This window comes from Peromyscus californicus, unplaced genomic scaffold (assembly GCF_007827085.1).
Source record: "Peromyscus californicus insignis strain IS unplaced genomic scaffold, ASM782708v3 Scaffold_6__1_contigs__length_162567912, whole genome shotgun sequence".
NCBI lineage: Eukaryota > Metazoa > Chordata > Mammalia > Rodentia > Cricetidae > Peromyscus > Peromyscus californicus.
The window spans coordinates 47,945,299-47,964,705 of NW_026294584.1; the positions used below are offsets into that span (position 1 = coordinate 47,945,299).

A 19,407-nucleotide genomic window follows, 5' to 3' on the forward strand; every position below is an offset into this window, starting at 1 on the left:
AGGTTATAACTAACAAAAGAAAAACTATATATAAAAGTACAATAACTATATACAATATATACAAGTAATAAATACCTAAACAATGTCTAGTCCATTTGTATTTGACAAATTTAGAGAAAATAATTTTATTATCCTATTTTGCTAAGTCTAAAATGTATCTAATTCATTTTTTATCCTAATTAATCTTCAGCTATAACTAACTAACCTTTAGCTATAACTAACTAATCTTTAACTCCCTCAGAGACCCAAGAAGGAAATAATATTAGCTAACAAAAATAAAAGCAGGAAGTGCATGTAAGCAATTTCCAAAAAATTTGTGAGTTGACAGAAACAGCCAGCTGCCTGGACAGTCACCTGAGGTTTCTCCGCAGTGCTGGGGCATCATCTTTAGCCTATAGGCTTAGTGTATCTGACAGACTCATTTGTGAAGTAGGATGTACATAAGGTCAACAGTTCAACCTCACATTTGGTGAGAGCAGTCCATGTACTAGAAACACCTGAATTCCACTAGTGTCATGTCATGATTTAGGATTTTAAATTCTGGAAATTGTTGATGGTTTTTTAATTCAGCTGTCCATTCTTTTTGGCTGTGTATATATGGCTTTATCTCAGCATCCCATTCTTCTCCACATCCCTCTATCAAATGCCAGTCTACTATTGAGAGGCGTGAGCTTAGTTACTATTCAAGAATAACTGTTTCAGCTGCTGTTCCATTGCACATCAGAAGCCATCGGCCCACTGTCTGTTCAGCTGCCTTCGAAGACAAGGGCACTGTACCTTTTCCGAATTGCGAAGGACACTTCAGGGATGGTGCCATATTGTCCTGGCCTCTGAAGATGCCTTTTGATAAAGCCATAACCACACTTGTTTTGCCTAGAATCAGTAGTCCTTTGTTTTATGTCCTGTCTGTCCATTTTGTCCTGTTGATTCGAGGATACTTTGTTGTCTAGTGGCTAACTTGCCACAATGAAAGTTAACTCCATATGCAGTTTCTTCAATGCCCATATTTTCTCTGAAGTAGATTGGTACTACCAGGAGCCGACATGTCTCAAAAAAGAATACTTTTCTAAGTTATTAAAACATTTTAAATGCATATTCTGTAGATCTCTGAAGGGTTTGAAGATGACCTGTCTAAAATATATCTGCTCAACTTTTAAAACATATCTAATATGACTACAAGTTCTATTGTAATGTCTAACTACTAACTTTCATTTCTTTATATCCTAATAGTTGGTAATAATAACATTCAAGGATCAGAAAATTGCATTGTTAAATGAACAGTATAAGTACAATTAGAAATATACATATAGCATTTTCTAGCAATATCAATTTCAATATATATAATTTGTATACAATATAAAACAATCCAATCCAATGTAAAGTATTTAAAACTAGTAATTGTCTTTTTCTTCTTTTCTTTTTTTTAAAAAACCTTAAATCTAATCTCCTTTGTTTAGCCTTTTTCCTAACCCTTGACAACAACTTGTAACCAACCCCCCTAAACAATGAAAATTATTCCAGACCCAAAACCCATTAAAAAGACCAAAAAAACCACCCGCCCCACACCACTTCTTTGGGAATGTGGGCATCGTATTTTTAAAATTGCTTCCTGTTGGGTATGGGCGAAGTTATCTTTATCCTGAAAGAAAAATTTTAGGTTAATTGTCAAATTCTAGGAAAGGTAACTATATCCTTCATTATCCAGTCTGTGTATAATGTCAAAGTTCAGGGTTTATCTCAAGTCATTATTTAAGTAGTCTTTGAGATTGGATCATCTCAGCTAGTCATCTCAAAATTGCTCTGAGCACTTTGTAGTTTAAAGCTGATCTGTAAATGATGTTTGTCAGCTTAGTGATATTATTATTATCTACATGGAATTGTTGTTGTTGTGGGGCCCCATCTTTTTCCTGGAGACTTCAGTTGATGTTAGGCCTGGCCATGATTTCCTGTAGAAAACTGATAAGAGACTCAAACACAAAGACATATATATGTAGTTAATTGAAGTCTTTTTTTTAGAATTAGTTAGTACTCTATATGACCATTTATATCTTAACAAAGTTTAAAATGTATATATCTATATATATTAATCTTGTAAATTTTGATATAAAATTTATATTTTAAGAAAAGTTTAAAGAATCAGAATAGAATCAAAGAGTTGAGATTAGTAATAGAATAGTCCCTTAATTAATTTGGCCAGTTGCCTTGAAGCTGATCTGGATGTTGGAACATCTGGAGACCTCTCAGGGGGTCTTTCTTGATCAAACCATATAAGTCTAGAAGCAATCCATAGGTTCTCACCTTCTGTGGAAACAAAAGCAGAACCTTTTTTCCAAAGCAACGTATAGACACAAATTTTGAAGTCAAGATACCTTTAACATGTACATATTGGTTTAACTTAGTAGCTTTTACAATCAAATGTCTCTCTGCAGTTAAAAATCCCAAAGACAGCCGGGCGGTGGTGGCGCATGCCTTCAATCCCAGCACTCGGGAGGCAGAGCCAGGCGGATCTCTGTGAGTTCGAGGCCAGCCTGGGCTACCAAGTGAGTTCCAGGAGAGGCGCAGAGCTACACTGAGAAACCCTGTCTCAAAAAACCAAAAAAAAAAAAAAATCCCAAAGACAATATAATCCAGATTCTCTGTGTGGTTTCCAACTTTATGTGGCTTATTTTTTTATATTACTTTTACTGTCTTTTTAAAGACTTTATTTTTTGAAACTATTTCTTTATACAACTGTCTATATTCATTTTCCTCTCTCTTCTAAACCTACATACATTTTTACACACACTGTAAACCATTTAAAGTCTTATTCCATCTGAATCTGCCTTATTGTGAATCTATTGCTTTAAACTGCAGTGGTTAGTACTGAAGCAGCAGCCTTGGCTGCTTATTCCGCCCATCTCAGCTTTTCAACATGGTGGAGATAATTCACCACCAGCTCTGGGAGCCATGCTCTCCACTGATTCTGGGAGGCAGTGGGTCCATGCCTCCATCAAGCAGCCTGTAGCCCAGAAACCTTTTCTCCTTTTCTTTTCTTTCTTTTTTTCTTTTCCTTTTTGTCTGTACTAGCAAAAGCTATATCCACCATAGACCACACTGTGTGGCTTGGAGACACAACTGTGTACTGCAGCAGAAATTACCATGCTGCATAGCTTATGGTGACTGGTGGCCAGCTCCATCTCACAGGCAGCTGTTGGGAGATGAGTCTCTATGCTGCTACTGGCATGAGACTGTGAGACTAGGAAGTCTAGTGTGGCTCTGTTTCTCTGCATTCAGAATCTTTAAGCTTTCGTAGGTCTGTGTGGATCAATGCCCTGCATTGGGCGCTAAATGTAGTCTGAAGTTTCTCCAGTCCTGTCAGGCCCCTGCAGTCCTGTGGCCCGCTTATAAAATAATCACTCAGAAACTTATATTAATTATAACTTCTTGGCCCTTAGCTCAGGCTTATTACTGACTAGCTTTTACACCTAAATTAACCTATAATTATTATCTATGTGGCTTGGTATCTTTTCTCAGTTCTACCATGACATCTTGCTTACTCTCTGTCTGGCTGGTGACTCCCGACTCAGTCCTTCCTCTTCCCAGAATTTTAGCTCAGGCTTATTACTGACTAGCTTTTACACCTAAATTAACCTATAATTATTATCTATGTGGCTTGGTATCTTTTCTCAGTTCTACCATGACATCTTGCTTACTCTCTGTCTGGCTGGTGACTCCCGACTCAGTCCTTCCTCTTCCCAGAATTCTCCTCATCTGCTTGCCCCATCTATGCTTCCTGCCTGGCTACTGGTCAATAAGCATTTTATTTATCAACCAATCAGAGCAACACATATTCACAGCATACAGAATTATATCCCACAGCCCGCACAGAACTACATTCTGTGGAATAGAATGTCTTCATGCCCCTATAGCTCAGTTTTTATTTTGAAGGGTTTTTTTTCAATGCATTTACATCATTCCCACCCCTCCCCTGTCCAAATCCTCCCATGTCCCACACCACTCCCTCTTAAATTCATGACCTCCTTTAATCATTGTTACATGTTTGTGTGTGTATGTGTAAGGAAATTGAACTCATAATTTTAACCACCCCCAAAGGAATCTCATGGACCATATGGTTTCACAGCACAGTTTCATAAAACATTTAAAGAATAATTAACACTAGTTTTATACAGTGTCTTCCAGAAAATGAGAAAACAGTCTGCAGTTCATTTTATGAAGTTACTATTGGCATGATGCCAAAATCAGCCAAAGAGAAAACAAAAATGGAAAAATCAAGAAATTCTGCCCTGTTCATTCTATTAGCAAATAGAATTCAGTGCTAAATTTTAAAGGAATTATGATTTACCTCTTGGCAGTAGGTCTTATTTTAGAAATTCATGAATGGCTCAATGTTCTTAAAAAGCAATATAACCCTCTATATGTGCAAGATAAAGAAGAAAACCCACATTACTCTATTAATTGGCACAGACACATGTCAATATTTGTGATTTAAAAAACCCAGCTGTCAGAAGAGAAGGAATGGGGGTCTCATGCCACTTTATTGAGTCTACTTTTACTACTTTCACACTCTAATCACCCTTGTGCCAGGGGTTCTTGCCACAGCAACTAGGCAAGAAGAAAGGAAAAGCATATCCACAGGAAGAAAGGAAAAACACAGCACCTGCTGTTTGTGAAATAGTATTCTCTGTGTAGACTATCTCAAGGAACTTGTTTTTAAACTTCTTGAAAAACAAGCAAGTCCTTCCAGGTCTCAGAATATAAGACAATCATATAAACATAATTATACTTCTAGCTATAAAAAATAAACATGTGACCTCCAAATTTACATATATAAAACCATTGTCAGCTTCTCAATAAATGAAGTACATATATGTAACTCTACAAAATATGTACAAATCTTACAGCTGAAAATAACAAGAATGTTGAAAACCAAATGTAAATGAATGGAAAAGGTAAACATGTTTGTGGATTGGAAAACTCAAGATGTCAGCACTTCCTGTGAATACACAAATTCAACACAATTCCCATCAAAGTCTCAATAGACTCGTTATAGACATAATTAAGGCTAATGTAACAAAAACACTAAACATCAAAAACAATTAGGCAAAAGAAATTGGCCTATGGATTTCCAGAACTTTCATAGAGTGACAGCAGTACAATGGAGTATTGGAGGAGGAGACACATCTGTGGAATAGAGTAGATTGACACAAATCGGCTGAACCACCTTTAAACAACAAACAAAAAATGCTTAAATCCATCATTTATATGTAGGTTAATTCAAAATGGAGCATGGAGTCCAATACACAATATCAAACTACAAAACTTTTAGAAAAACATAGAAAATACCCAGATCTAAGGCTAAGCTAAAATTTCTTAGGCCTAATACCAAAAATATGATTCATAAAAGAGAAAAAAAAAGTAAGTTGCACTTAAAATGTTTACTTTGAAAAAGACCCATATAAAAAGCCAAGCATAGTAATGCATGCCTGTAATCCCAACACTTGGGAGAGTAAGGCACGAGGATTGCTGTGAGTAAAAGTTCAACCTGGGATACCAACTGAATGCCAGTCCAGCTAGGGCTATATAATAATTCTGTCTCCAAAACACAAAACGACACAAAGGCATATTTAAAATTCTACAAAAGGAGCTGAAGAGATGACCCTCCATGACTAGAGAGGTGGTTCATCAGTAAAGTGCTTGTGGGCAAACAAAGACATGAGTACAATTCCCAGCACCCAAGTAAAAAGTTGAGTGGTTGATGCATGACTATAATACTAATTAGTGTTGGAGAGGCAAAGACAGAAGAATGTCTGGGGCTTGCTGTATAATTAAACTACTCTAATAAAATAAATATAGTGCATTTTTATAGCAAAGTGAAATCCTAGAGACCCTCTAAGTCTATAAGAAGGTAAGTCCTAGAGTGATTCCAACTTCAGAGCTCCTGTCTTGAAAAAAAAAAGGTAGAAAGCACCTGAGGAAGACACCTAATGTCAACCTCAAGTCCCCAGATGTATATGTACATTCCAAAACCATGCACACTCATGAACATGTATATACACATATGTACATACATAGACACAGAGAGAATGCTCCAATTCAACAGTTAGAAAAACATTTCAGGGCTAAAGGGATGGCTCAGCGGTTAACAGCATGAATTGCTCTTGCAAAAGACCTGTTTATTCCCAGCACCCACACTGGGCAGCTTATAACCACCAGGGAAATCAGTCACCCTCTTCTGGCCTCCACAGGCACACAAACAAACACACAGGCATACATATAATTTAAAATAAATCTTCAGAAAAGAACATTTCATTAGAAAATAGGCAAAAGACATAAATAGGCATTTAGCTAAGCAATATACAGGTAGTGCACAACTACAAGAAGTATCAGCATCAGCAATGCAAGTTAATACACAATAAGCTATTGCTGCACACATATCAGAATAGCTAAACAAAAACATGAAACAACTGGAACACCATATGCCAGTGAGGATGCAGACCCTGGGTCATTTATATATCGCTGCTGGGAACATAAATGGAATGACAACTCTAAAAAAAATTGATAGTCTCTTAAGTAAGTATCTCATGGCTGGTGTGATAGCACATACCTGTAATCCTAGCACTTGGAGAGGAAAGAGTTAGGAGGACTGTAAGTTCAAGACCACCCCAGACAACATAGCAAGAGTCTCTTTCAAAAATAAAACAAAAATAAATATATAACTACCATATAACTAGCAACTGCTTTCCTGGAATTTAATCCCAGTGAGTAGAAAACAAGTTCACACAAAATCCTGCACACAAATGTTTATTCAGCTTTATTTGCAATACCCATAAACTGGTAATGATTCACAGGTCCTTCAGTGGATAAATCATTAAATTGTAGTATATATCCATGCCACTGACTAGTACTCAAGAAAATTGATAAAAAAAAAAAAAATTAACAGAGGAGAAACAGAACAACAATGAACCCCCAAAGAATTATACTGGGGTGGTAGAAAAATTAATTCCAGAAGGCTGCACACTGTATGGTTACATTTACATAACATTCTTGAAACAACAAAATGATATCATTTGGAAGGCAAGTTAATGTTTTCCAGGAGTTAAAGAGAAGTCAAGGCAGGAGAGACGTGGGCGCCATAGAACAACATGAGGGCAAGTTAAAGAGAAGTCAAGACAGGAGAGACGTGGGCGCCATAGAACAACATGAGGGCAAGTTAAAGAGAAGTCAAGACAGGAGAGACATGGGCGCCATAAGAACAACATGAGGGCAAGTTAAAGAGAAGTCAAGACAGGAGAGACGTGGGCGCCATAGAACAACATGAGGGCGTGGTTCTGTATCTTGTCCACACCAGTGGCAGTATGTTCACTGTGCTGTTTCGCTGAGACTTTACAAAATGTCACATCTAGAGGGATCAGGTGAAGGGTATATGCAATCTGTCCCTATTATTTCTTCCAAGTGCACATGATGCTACAATTACTTCATAACTTAAAAGTTTAATGAAAGTATAGCTAAAATTCCCAGTTAAATAGAATTCTAAAGAAAAATAGCCTGTAAGTAGCTACAAGTAATGATTTAAAAAATCTCTCTCAAGAGGGAAACTTCTCTCTCTTAAACTCATTGACTCTTACTAGTTATCTAAAAATATCCTATACCATGTATAATCTATCTAGTCTAATGGAATAAACTACATTTTTTTTCAATTTTGTTTTGTTTTGTTTTTCGAGACAGGGTTTCTCCTTATAGTTTTGGTGCCTGTCCTAGGTCTCGCTCTGTAGACCAGTCTGGCCTCGAACTCACAGAGATCCGCCTGGCTCTGCCTCTCAAGTGCTGGGATTAAAGGCATGTGCCACCACCTAGCTGGAATAAACTACGTTTTAATGGCAAAGTATAACCACATCCTCTGGATATCTAGAACAGGATTGGAGTAGAACCAAACACTTAGAACCAGAGATGAAGATTTAGCTCATCTTCATAAAGATGAAGATAAAGTCTTAAGGGGAATTGAGCTCACCCAAGGGAAAAATATACAATCTGCATTATGGCAGTATACCTAAGACCACAAAGTAGGTTCACACTAGACAAAAACTCATACATTTCATTTCTTTTCTAGACTTATTCCAACTGCTTGCATAAATATAAGAAGATACAGCACACCTTGGACACCAACCAGAAATGTCCCTTTTAAAACCCAAAGGAATCTTATGACAAATGCCTCAGAATGGCTCCGGTCTGTGCCCCAGGGCTCATTTGAAAGTTTATCACCCCTCTGCAATCTTCAGAAGAGGAAAAAGCATTCCGAACTCTGTGCCAGAGACACTGAAGATATGACGCTCCCCAGCAGCAAACAGGAGACTGTTCGCCCTCGTCCTAAAATGGATGCAAATATTGTCCACGGCAACAGTCTTCAGCTTGAGGAGTCCATCCTGAAGAGCTCTGAGCAGATGGTTCCTCGACCAACTAAGAGCAACAAGAAACCAAATGAGAGTAATGGCCGCTCACCTTCCACCTGAAGCTCCACGGCAACAGTTCATCAAGCTGCCAGTTACTCTGAGAACTGTGGCTGATCGAGATGTGCTGACACAGTAAAAGTCAGCAGCCCCCCTCCCCCCCTTCACATGCATGTGTGGATACTGAACTACAGATTTTACATAGCCCATCTTCCTTAAAGGAAACATCTTTCAGAGGTTTTAAAAATCCAGAGGAAATATAGAAACGTTAAAAACACATATATTTAATTTGTATCAACATGGGAAAGAGCTTGAAACTGTTGATTTCTTCCAAAATTATGTGTGTATATAACAACAAAAAACTAAGACTTCAAGAAAGGAAAGACATGCTATCAGAGATTTTAGTCACTTTATTGAATCCGCAGCCAGCATCATTCCTGCATCTCTTTTAGATAGTTGGTATGATAGAGAAAGCACAGGAGAAATAAGCAGTATCTCTCCCTTCTAGAAGAACATAATAGAATTGTTCCTGTGAACGCATATGATAGCTGGGCAGAGTGGCATACTAGCAATCCCAGCACTTTGGAGGTAGAGGCAGAAGGATCAGGGATTCAAGGCTAGCCTGGGCAACATTTAAAAAGCAAGATAATAAATGCTAATAATAACTGAATAAGAATACATAGTAAAGCACTAATTTGTATACCTCCAATTGATGAAATAGCACATATTAAAAGATGCTAATTGCACAGACTAAAGGGAACCAAATGACATGGAAATATATTATGGTTTCAAAGTCATTTTACATCTCATAATTAAGCAAAGTTGTAAAAGATTAGAAGTCCCATTTCTCCTGGAGTCAGTGAGTGCACACCTCCAGCCTTTTATTCAAGTGGATACTTCAGAAGCAAGTCCTACACATCACATTTGTCATAAGGTGGTGAGCAGTCAGGCTAGGGGGTACAAGCTATAATCCCATCTGCTTAGGAACCTGACTGAGATCACAAGTTCAAGGCATGCCTGAGCTACGACATGAGTTCAAGAGCAGTCTCAGCAACCTGATAAAATCCTATATCCAACCAAAAGACTAAAACAACAAGGAGGGAAACTGGGGGTGTAGCTTAGTGAGAGAACTACATGCCTAATGTGGGGAGGCCCTAGTTTACACCCCAGTATCACACAAAAATAAAAATAAAAATATAGTGAGTACAAGGAGAGATTCCTACTGCATGTGCAAAGAAGTAAGTGTAGCAAGTGTGTCAGTCAAGATGAAGGTGAGTGAGTGAGGAAGCAGGAGACAGAGCAGACACAGGTCACAGGTCTAAGTGGGATAAAGAGGTTCTGCAGTCAGTGTTTCTAGTAACTGAGGACTCGAGAGCTCACTGCAGTGTTAAGAAAATAAATGTTATTTGTAGGGAATTCTGAGCATAAATTTCCTCAAGAATCCTTATACATGGTAGGAAACAACTGTTTTTCTCAGTAAGGACTGTGTTGTGGGGGTTGGTGTCTGGGTTCTCAGGTCCCTAATTTCTTTGCTAGGAATTCTTACCTTGGTAACTGACACTGTGATAGAATACAAGCTCTTAAAAGTCAACCTGCCCTTGTTCTCATAAATCAGGGAAAGCTAAACTTCATGGAAATCTAAATTTTTAAATTGGCATTTGTTCTTTGAAACTTCAGTTATATGAAAGTTTGAGACTACAAACTCTAGAGTTGAACATCTTTGTGAGTATAACCAAAGTAATCAACTGGTTTCTTGGAAGACTGGGGTGTATAGAGGTATTTCCTTAATTATTTTGCTTTTATCCTTTCCCTTATAATCCCCTGCCCTGTACCATATTTTTTAATGTCTTATTACATTATTTACTTTTTTGTGTGTGGAGGGAGGGGATGTGTGAATGCTCATGCACCATTGGGTCACGTATGCCATGGTACACACGGAGGTCAGAAGACAATTTGCTGGAGTCCATTCTCCTCCCACATGGCTACAGGGATGGTACTCAGATGGTCAGGCTTGGCAGCAAGTGCCTGTACCCACCAAGCTGTCTAACAGTCCCTCCCCTTGTCTCTTATTTGCTGTAAATACCTGACATGTAGACCATTTTCACTTTGTCCTTCATGTTATAATATTTAAATTCCCTAAGTATGCCACTCTTCCATAAAGACCATTCATTCCGTCTGATTATTATGTAAACCTTGCAGTACAACTGGAAAGCCTCTACTTCTCCTTGAAGATTAAACTCAAAAGTTCCCTTCTCTGGAAAACCTCCACCAGATCTCTCAGGAATTTATAGTAATTAGATTAATATGCCAAGGCTTTGAGTGGAATAAGTAGGTACTATGAGAAAGGATGAGTAATACGGAGAACTGTAAACTCTAAGAAACAATGGCTCGGAATTAAAGACACTAATGAATGCTGAGTTCATCCATCAGTTAGGTACAAGTGAGGCTTTTCTCCATTTAGGATGATGTTGGCTGTGTGTCTGTCATATACATGTTGAGCTATGTTCCTTCCAGTTCCACTCTCTCTAGGACTTTTATCATGAACGCATGTTGGAGTTGGTCAAATGCCTTTTGTGATCAGTGCTGGCAAAAGAATCAGCAGACTAGTGAGACAAAATAGCCCAGGAAAGTTCTGGAGAAAGAAGCAAAGCAGTGTGATGGAGCAGTGCTAGAACAAGTGAACACGCATACACAAAACAACAAACGAAGTGGAGTCCAGACACAGACCTCACAGCACAAATGAACTCAGAGTGGGTCATCACATCCCAAGCGGTGAAACACGAGCAGACAATGTAGGAGAAAGCCGAGATGACACTGAGTGAGTCAGGATTATACGTACCTTTCTCTCGGTTTTGCAGTGAACCTAAAATTTTGGAGTTCTTTCAGAAATATAAAAAGTAGGCAGAGATCCATTCCTAGAATTGATAGTTTCCTTACCTGTTCCCCAATAAAAAAAAATAAAAACTGGTAAAATGATTTTTAGAAAAACTAAAGTCTCCAGAAGTTGTCCCCAAAATGTATTTCAGGGCCAGTGAGATGGCTCAGCAAGTAAAGGAGCTTCCCTCCAGGCCACACAACCTGAAGTGAATCCCTGGAACCCACATGGAAGGAGAGAAACGGTTCCTGCAAGTTGTCCTCTGACCTCCACAGTCTTGCTGTGTGTGGGCTCGTGTGCCCACACTCACGATAAATAAACACAATAAATGAGAAGATTGCATTCCAGAAAAGTTAGAGTCCTCACAATGATTGCATGGCTGTATGCACTTCCCTCCCTTCAGACTTCCTCCTTCAGCCCCTCTCCAAGTTGCAGAGGCAAGTTGCTCCAAGCAGGTGCAAGCAGGTTAGAGACATCCCTTTGCCACCCAACCATAGTACAAAGGCCCTTCCCCTTTGTACTGGAGCTAGTCACCTTTGACCAGCTTCTTCATAAGGTAGAAGTTCCATATGGGAACTGTCAAGTTGAACAGACCAGACTACTGCCTCACCAGCACCTACTCTAAGAACAGCCATGTCATTCAAGACAAGCAGCACTGTCACGAACAGCAGCTCCACAGAAATAGCTCAGATATCAGGTCTCGGGAAAAGCATACATAAGAGCAAAGAGTTCCGAAACTCTTCCCAAGGAAACTTGTTTAGCAGAGTGTGGGGAAGTTCCAGGGCAAAGTGATGCCTAAACAGCGAAGGCTTTGGCAGCACAAGGTTAGTTGCTTATTAAAAGCAGTAAGCTCGACCACAGACTAGGTAGATCATGAGAACCAGTGAACAACCCAGCAAGCTAGCCCTGTTGGAATGAAAACAAAGGGAAAATGAGGAGAAGCCAGACATGGTCTGTAATCCCAGCCCTTGGGAATCAAAGGCAGGAGGATTTCTGAGAGTTGAAGCCAGTCTGAGCTATAAGATGAGATAGACCGTGCCTCACAATAATAAAAGAAGGAAAGACAGAAACATTGCAGGGGGCAGGCTGACTTAGACTCCAGTTGAAAATGGCACAGTGGTTGTACATTTAACTTTTTCTTCCCAAGACCTCACTAAAATGGCACTTTCTTTTAAAAGCAAAAAGCTGAGAGGGCAAAAAGCTTTGAACTTCCGAACAATAACAGCAAAGGTGGACAGTGTGGAATACAGTCTCAACACTGTATAGGAAAATGAGTTTAACCAAAAGTTCTGTCTTGAACAAGCTTAAGAATAAAATAAAGATCTTATCAGTTTGGCAAACTTTAAAACAAAACAAAACAAAAAAACCTTTGGTGTCCCTCCTTTCTCAAGAAATCACGGAGATTAATTCTAACGAGTGAATAAACCAAGGAAGAGAACAGTTTCTGATCCAGAAAAATAAGAAATTGAACCTAGCATAGAGGCAAAGAGAATCCCTAGGAAGAAGTAAGACCTCAGTTGGGTACAGGGTGTCCTAGAGAAAGGAAGAGAAACCCGAGAATTTAGCATTATTGGGGAGCTGTCTACTGTCTTTCCAAGCTTACCCAATTCCTAAGTTCCAGCGATCATGTGAGCTGCGAAGGCAAGTTGTAAACCCGGGCCACAAGTCCTTGCGACTTTGAAACTCAACGCTCTCTTTCTCTTTTAGTTTCAGATGGGAGCACACTGCTCCTGTTGCTCCACAACTCTTGAGCATTACTTTGCTGATGGCAAAGTTCCCAATACAGAAAAACAGTCCCCCTCCCCTGCGCCCCCCCCCCCCAAAATGGGTCCATGGTATAGCTGCCTTCTGAATGAATGAGTAGAGGGGACCCAGGTTCCACCTGTGCGCTGGCTGGGGAGTTGGCCACATGATCTAAGGCCCTCCCTAGAAAGATTCTAGGTTGTGTTTATCTGGGTTACATCCCCCGGAGCTCTGGAAGCTGACATCTACTTTCCTTTCAGAAGTTAGTGTGGTACAACCAGCACCCTCACCTGGCTCACTGATCAGGTGGTTTGTGTGTTCAGGTGTGGGTCATGTGCTCCGGTGAGCAACAAGAAGTTGTTTATGCTCTTCATTTCTGAAAAGTCATAAGACACAGGCAAGTTAAAAACCGAAAGTGAAATCAGCTGATAGTGACATCAGTCAGCACAAATGTACCAAAGTTCAGAGTTGTTTACTTGGACACTGCTGTGAATGCAGGAGGACACTAGCTCCGAGCGGGGGATTGCAGCTGCTCTCCTCTGCCCTAGTTCCTGGAGCCTGACATCAGAAAGCAGCCCAGGAGAGAATCCATTCCCGGAGTCGATTTCCTGTGTCACCTTTTGATGAGTGTTCGTGGGCTCTAGCCTTGGTTTTCGTAAGTACCTCCTCACAGCTCCACAGCAGAGACATTCTAACAACAAGCAAAGGGGAAAGGCTTGCTTGGTGTTTGTGGCCTCCTCTCTCCCCGGGATGTGCTCACCCTTTTACCTCTGTCCTATCCGCATGCTCTTAAGCATCACTCTGTGTACCTCGGCCTCAAAGACGACGAAGGTAACACTGGGAAATGGTTAGAAACACACAAGCTGACTTCGTGCAGCCAGGTCTCTGCACACCCTGTACCAGTAAACACCTGTGGCTGCAGGACACACTGTTCTCCAGAAATAGACAAACAAAACCAGGTCACTACAGCAGCAGCTAAACTAATACCAGGACTTCAGAAAACACCAAGGAAAGGTCTGTGTTCTCGGCTGAAAGAGAAGTACAGGATCTAAGAGACTTTAAGACCCTATGTCGTCATAGACTGCCTTTCAGCCCCGCAAAGCAAACTCACACGGTGGGGGAGAGGGGGTGTCCCTTGGAACAGATCTTGAGAGTTTGGGGGGTTGGTTTGGTTTTTTCTAATCTGGGCTGATTAGTACCTTCCACTATACTTCTTTAGTCTGTAAAATCAGAGGAGTTGTTCAGTAAGGAGAGAGAGAAAATGGGGACAATATTTCTTTTCTTCAAGACAACTGAGCACATTTTCAGTATTTTCTTCCCTACCAGGTCTTCCTAATCTCAGGTCTATATTTTACACACAGCCTTTTCTACAGTTCTTACTTTGGTTCCCACATTATCAAATTACTAAGGCTATGGTGACTTGTTTTATAAATTTCACTTTTTCACAAACAGCACATAATTTCGGGAAGATTTTAATGTAGTCTTCACCCAGAAATACCATAGCTAGCCAGCACTGGGACTAACTCCTTAGTCCCTCTCTCCTGAACCTCTTTCTACAGATGACTTATCACCACATGTGCTTCTGTGACCTTCCTAAAAGCTGCATGCTGGTTCATCACCTTGATGTGCCATAATTAACTTCTAATGTTGGAAATTCAAGCTGCCACCCACTTTATGCCCAATATTGTGATAACCCATCCTGTGTTAATAAATCAGGAGTTACATTCCTGATACTGTCTTGGGATAAGGTTATAAAAAGTGGGTTATTAGGCCAAAATACATACAAACTTTAAATTCAGAGTCACTGTGTTAGAAAGTCAGTCTTGCCAGTTGGAATGTCACCGAGAGGGTTATCTGTAGTTTTTAGAGAGAAACACGGAAGTTGTTCCTTAGCATACCTTGGAGGCACTAGGAAAAATAGATTTTTTTCATGTTAGCTACATTCTATTGTGAATTCCCTCATTCATTTTTATTTCATGCAGTGTTTTTTGATGTTTGCATGAACATTTCCATATATTAGGTATATTAATCACCTTATAATTATTGCAGATACTTTCTGTGCTCATTGTCTTTTAATTTTGTATTGCTTTTATTACAGGTGCACAGAAATCTCCATTTTTAAATAGCTAAATCTATAATTTCCTTGTAGTTTTGATTTAAGTTCAGAATGTGCTTTCTCATTCATAAATCAAAGATTATTTTTTTTAGATTTCATTTTACATGGATTCATTCTTGAATCCATGTGAAATTTATTTTGGCATATGGTATGAGGTGATGCCCTAAAATAGTTTGGGGTTTTTCTTTATTTGGGAGGGGCTTGTTAATAATCAGCCACTTTAGCATTAGCTAGTTAATGGAAGGTTCCCTCAGGCCTCAAACCTGATGTCTCTAGTGCATATAGCTCTTCCTGACACTCTAATATGGAACCATTACATTACATATTCCTGCTGGTTTCTCTTCCTCACTTTGCCCTGTTCATTTCCTTCCCAAAGATTTTCAAAATAATCTCCCTAAAAATCTATGTGGTATATGTCTTACAAGCAGAGCACAGGCTCAGTTGAGGGGGGAGGGGGCATTTTGCTTGGCCAGTGTGTCTTTAATTCTTCAGGACCCCTGGCTCAAGGACCTCCCAGAGGCATCATTAGCGGGGTCAAGAGATGAAATCCTAGCCTGGGAAAGGGAGTGGCACCTCTCAGAATTGCAGGGAAGAGTGACAGGGCTCAGTAATGAGAACCAGGTCCTGGGAAGCCTGGTCCTCAGCCTATGAATCAGCGGTCCTAAACCTGCTGAGAGACCTGCCAGTGCAAAGTGATGGAGGTGCATGCTCACGGCAAGGATGGCTTTCTACTTCCCAGGTCTCTGTAAACTTTGTTCCCTGCTGGGTTATGCCCTATGCTAGTGAGCAACAAATACCAAGTAATATTAAAGGAGCCATTTAGTCAGCTACTTCAATGACTTGCCGTCCATGTCTTAGCCTAGACCATGCGTCTGGCTTTTTGTCACAGTCTCTTGGTGTAGTCATATTTCTGCTGGTCAAGCTATTTTTCTTTATAGGGCAGAGCCGGCCACCTACACCACTAAACACACTCAAGCAATAACAATGCCCTAGCCCATTTTTGAAAAACTGGGACATGGGCTCATATTTCTGCCAAAGGAAACACGACCCATTTCCCATTCTCCTTCCTTTCTGTTCCTGTGAGGACCACACCTAAGCCACAAATGCTAATCTTAAACATGTTTAGCCAGGGCCAGTGGCCTCCTCTGACAAAGAAATGGGCAGCCTTGCTCTCCCTGAAGCTTGTCAGTTACTGTTCTGACTTCACTCACTGCATACCCCACCCTCCGCCTCTACCTCAGTTTCCTTTTCTTCCCCCAAATCACTGCTTTAGCCTCAGGATCAGAGCACACATACACATTCGCTTAAGCATGTGCCAGGAACTGGTCCATTCGTGAGAACAACTCATTTCAACCTCCCAAAGCCCCATGCAGAACCAGAAGGTAGTGACAAGAGAGAGACTTGAACCCAGGTGGTTGTGGGAAGAATTTTTTAACTGAACCAGACAGAGGACAGTGGAGCAAGTCAAGAAAGTGAAAGAGGAAGAAGCTTATGAGAAGTCACGTGTGCCACTGCTGACATCCAGTCAACCACTCCTGTCATCTAGGGGATGTTTGTTGAGTGTGTTCTAGGTGCCAGGAGCAGCCTTGGGTGCTGAGGACAGAACAGAAAAAAAATTAGATGATAGATAAATAAATAGATAGGACAAATAGGTAGGTAGATAGATGTGATAGGTAGGAAGGTGGGTGGGTGGATGGATGGATGGATGGATGGAAAACTGAACATAGTAAGGAGAAGGCTGAGTTGGTAAAGTGTTTGCCATGCAGGCATGAAGACCTGAGTTGGGTTCTCAACACCCACATAAAAAGGTGAGAATGGTGGCCAGTGTTTGTAATCCCAGCCCTTGGCAGAGGATGGGTGGATAGATCCCTGGGGCTCACTGGCCAGCCAGCCTAGCCTTTGTCTCAAAAAATAAGGTAGATGGCATTCCTAAGGAAAGAATGGCACACCCAAGGTTGTTCTCAGACCTCCGCACATGAAGATACAGCTACACACACACACACACACACACACACACACACACACACACACACACACACAGGAACACACAAGCATTTGTTCCCCTGGAGTTCCATTCTGCTGGAAGATGGGGTAAGCGAAGTGTTTTATGTCAATGGTGACGTATGCTGATGAGGAAGGATGAGAGCACCAGGCTGGCCTCCTGGAAGAAGAGGATGTTGCAGTTTCCACAGTGCTAACCAAGGAAGATGTCCCTACATACAGGCAGGCATTTAACGAAGGGGATTGGGTAACAATGACGAAAGTCCTGAGCTTGTCTGAGATTTCCAGAAAATACCAGAGAAACCAGTGTGGTAAGGGAGGGAGGAGAGAGCAATCGTACTGCAAGTCTGGGAGGGAGGGTGTGGAGTGACATATGGAGGGGTCTTACTGCTAAGAAGCAGAAAGAAGGTCAAAGTATTTCTAATGTCACCCAAGAAAAGAGAGCTCCTGAGTAGCAGCAGTCCTTCACCCTACTTGGGAGCTTGCTCAGGGCACATGAACACCTGCCAGGCAGACGATATGACACTGTTCACAGATGAAGAAATCAAATGTTAGTCATCTAGGTGGCCCATTCCTGGAGAGGGAACACTGACCGTGGGGACTGTCTGCATGCAAACTTCATTCCTTTTGGCACACGGTAAAGATTTATGAAATGAATGGAATGAATTTTCACTGGTGGTGGGTGATCTGATGTAAAAAAAAAAAAGAGCAGCAGACGGTTTTTCTGTAAGACTAGCCTAGACAGAGAAGGCAGAGTTCATGCAGACAGTGTTAGGGACGTGGGAATTCGGGTGGTGGGCTGGTGAGCGGGGAAGCTAGGAAGCCCTGCTCTCAAGTGTAGACCTGAATCCCATGAGACATGGAGGAAGAGCCTGTGAGTGGGGGGTGTTTGTTTCTGCATAAGACAATGTAGAGAAAGGGGAGTTATGAGGCTCTTGACTATCGGGATGAGAACATGCTAGCTTAATAGTGATGAGGAGCAGTGACCGACTTGAAATTATAAGTATGTGATCAGGAAAGTCCCGTGGAGTTTAAGATAATAGGCAGTTTTGCATGGAAGGAAACAAGTACCAGGAATAGCTAGGAATGGAAGCTGGTGCTACGAACCTTCCCTGGGGCAGGGAGCAACAGACTCAGCCGTCTGTTGGGGGACATTCAATCACCGTGAACCCCGAGTTTGCATTTGTATTAAAGTTAACTTTGCATCTATCGACTAGATAGCAACTAGTTGACAGAAAGTAATCATAGAGCATCAGAAGGCATCCAGGAGAGAGAGACACACAGGAAGTAGCAGGGAGGGATCTGGAGTGGTACAGCTTTTTCTGGTTTGGCAAAGCAGAAACCCGGGTCTTTTGGAGATGCCAGCAAAGAGAGAGGGTTAGCTGGTTGCTACTCGGCCTCTCTGAGCTCACTGGTTTTTACCCCAGCCTTTGAATCTCTAGTCTTATTTATAAATAGAATGCTAAAGCGACCTTTAGTGGCAGCATCAGAGCTGGTGCCTGTGGGAATAGAATTCCCATCAGGCTGTGGCCTAAGCGGCCAGGCAGCTACTAGAGAAGCAGGCTGGTAACTGTGGAGTTGCAGTTGCTGGCTGAAATAGCGGTAGATTTCAGTGCAGCCACTGTGCCAGGGTTAAAACAACAGCCATCTTAAGTAGGAAGCAAGTGTCAAAAGCAACAGTTATTCAGCCCTTCTCCAGTGTTCTTCAGAGGCAGAAGGTGGCTCATCTTAGAGCCAGGGCCACACACCCAAAGCTATGCTGTGGAGACGTTCTCTGCTTCATTCATTTCTCATCGTTACCTGGTGTGCAGGTTCCCAGGCCTCCAGAGGGTTGTTAAAATGGTCTTCAGAGATCTGAGATCTGTTTCACTCTTTAAAAATGATCCTGACAAGAACATAATTCATAATTCAGGGTAGAATGATTTAGTGGTCATGCCCCTTCAGTCACTAGCCTATTCTCCACTAGGATAATTATAAAGATGCTTAAACAAACCAACCAACCAACCTCAACCTCAGATTAACCTTCCTATTTCCAGAACTAGGAATTCTCTCCCCTTCAAGCAGAAACCACCACCCTCTGAGGTCATTCTCATGCTGCGGCCCTCAAATCCCCACAAACTGGAACCTCAGCTCAGGGCTTAGTGCTGGGGGCCTGGGGCAGCAGGAAGATTTGCTTTACTGTGGCCCAGCGACTAACAGTCTGGCAGCCTTTGTCTGCATGGAAAACT

General features: G+C 41.1%; 2 protein-coding genes across 11 annotated transcripts in view; both read left to right on the top strand.

The window, feature by feature from the left end:
- Agbl3 (AGBL carboxypeptidase 3) overlaps nucleotides 1–10,861 on the top strand; it is a 103,314-nt gene extending 92,453 nt beyond the window's left edge. For 6 of the 9 annotated variants that reach the window (XM_052721709.1, XM_052721710.1, XM_052721708.1 and 3 more), the window contains one exon: nucleotides 8,108–10,861. In XM_052721709.1, the coding sequence (XP_052577669.1) occupies nucleotides 8,108–8,507 (400 nt within the window). In that variant the 3' untranslated portion in view covers nucleotides 8,508–10,861. The remainder of the gene's footprint in view (nucleotides 1–8,107) is intronic. The other 3 variants (XR_008214569.1, XM_052721716.1, XM_052721723.1) reach the window with 3 other exon arrangements.
- Tmem140 (transmembrane protein 140) overlaps nucleotides 1–19,407 on the top strand; it is a 33,873-nt gene that overhangs the window by 7,856 nt on the left and 6,610 nt on the right. The window contains exon 1 of one of the 2 annotated variants that reach the window (XM_052721740.1): nucleotides 13,172–13,717. The exons of the other annotated variant lie outside the window; for it this stretch is intronic. The gene's annotated coding sequence lies outside the window, so the exon portion shown is untranslated. Of the gene's footprint in view, nucleotides 1–13,171; nucleotides 13,718–19,407 lie in introns of those variants that run through there. 2 annotated transcript variants of the gene reach the window in all.